Source organism: Octopus bimaculoides, chromosome 20 (assembly GCF_001194135.2).
Source record: "Octopus bimaculoides isolate UCB-OBI-ISO-001 chromosome 20, ASM119413v2, whole genome shotgun sequence".
NCBI classification, from domain to species: Eukaryota; Metazoa; Mollusca; class Cephalopoda; order Octopoda; family Octopodidae; genus Octopus; species Octopus bimaculoides.
Genome location: NC_069000.1, coordinates 43,357,669 through 43,358,967, shown reverse-complemented (window position 1 = coordinate 43,358,967; position 1,299 = coordinate 43,357,669). Strand labels below are relative to the sequence as shown.

At 40.8% G+C, this 1,299-nt stretch overlaps 1 protein-coding gene across 1 annotated transcript in view; it reads right to left on the bottom strand.

Moving 5' to 3' along the window:
- Positions 1 to 1,299, bottom strand: part of LOC106878947 (guanylate cyclase soluble subunit beta-1) — a 9,115-nt gene that overhangs the window by 1,645 nt on the left and 6,171 nt on the right. Inside the window, exons 6-7 of the mRNA XM_014928322.2 lie at positions 443 to 824; positions 110 to 264 (exon numbers count right to left, since the gene is read on the bottom strand). Of these exons, the coding sequence (XP_014783808.2) occupies positions 110 to 264; positions 443 to 824 (537 nt within the window). The remainder of the gene's footprint in view (positions 1 to 109; positions 265 to 442; positions 825 to 1,299) is intronic.

Below are 1,299 nucleotides of genomic sequence, written 5' to 3'. Positions count from 1 at the left end.
TATATATATATATATCTACTCATACGTATACGAATAAGATCGAAAGAGATTGAGATATGAACAGAAATCGACAGAGGCTGAGAGAAAGGGAACGATGCCGTTTACTTACTTGTAAGTTGAATTAGAAATGTTGATTCTTCCTTTTACTCCTGTAGTTTCAGTCCTACTGGCCAGGTTCACCGTGTTTCCAAAGAGACAATAACGGGGCATCCTTTTGCCGATGACGCCAGTCACAACTTCACCGGTGTGTATCCCGATTGTAATCTAAATGTTGAAGACGACAGCAGACTTACATTAGCGTTTTGACTGAAATGCATATCACACATGGATTACACTCGACAGACGCATAAACGCACACACATCATACATGCGTACATACACATACATACACACACATATACACCATCACCACCACCAACAACAACAACAACAACTAACTCACCACCATCGGGTTACCACATGGGTCTGAGAGCTCATGTGATATGTCCATGAGATCGAGAGCAAGGTGTGCTATACATTTCGCATGGGTCTCACACAACTCTGGCAAACCGCTCACAGCCATGTACTTCTCCCCGACCGTTTCCACTTTATACACGTCCGGGTTGACTATTGGATCGAGGAGGACATCAAACCTGGTGTAGATATCGTTGAGGTATTTCACAATTTTCATAGCACCGCGTGCATCGGAGTTTTCGGCGCAGAATTTACTAAATCCATCAATTCCGCTAAACATAATCGTAACGTCTTCATATTTCAGGGCATCGACCGGTTTGTTGTGTCGCAGTTTATTGGCAACGGAAGGCGGGAGGATCGAATACATTAACCTGAAAACGATGACAAAAAATGGCATTAAGGCTGGCTAATTATAGATTTTAATAATTAAAAGTAGGAATCAAGGCGACGCTGTGGCAGAGTCGTTAACACGCAGGGCAAAATGCTTCGGTGCATTTCGTCTATCTTTACATTTTTACATTATTTACATTATTTACATTTGACGGATATTTATCTTCATCTTGTAAATATCCGTCAAATGTAAATAATGTAAATAATGTAAATAATTTCTCATCTCTTAAATATAGAACTGTTTTACATTTTGAGTTCGAATTGCGCCACGGTCGACAATGCCTTTTTATCCTTTCGGGGTCGATGAAATAAGTACCAGTTGAAAAGTGGAGTCGATGCAATCGACATAGCGCTTTCCCTTGAACTTGCTGGATTGGCACCAAAATGGGGAACCAATAATTAAAGATCGAATATAAGGCAGCAGTCCGGCAGAATCGTTGGTCTATCGGTTAAAAT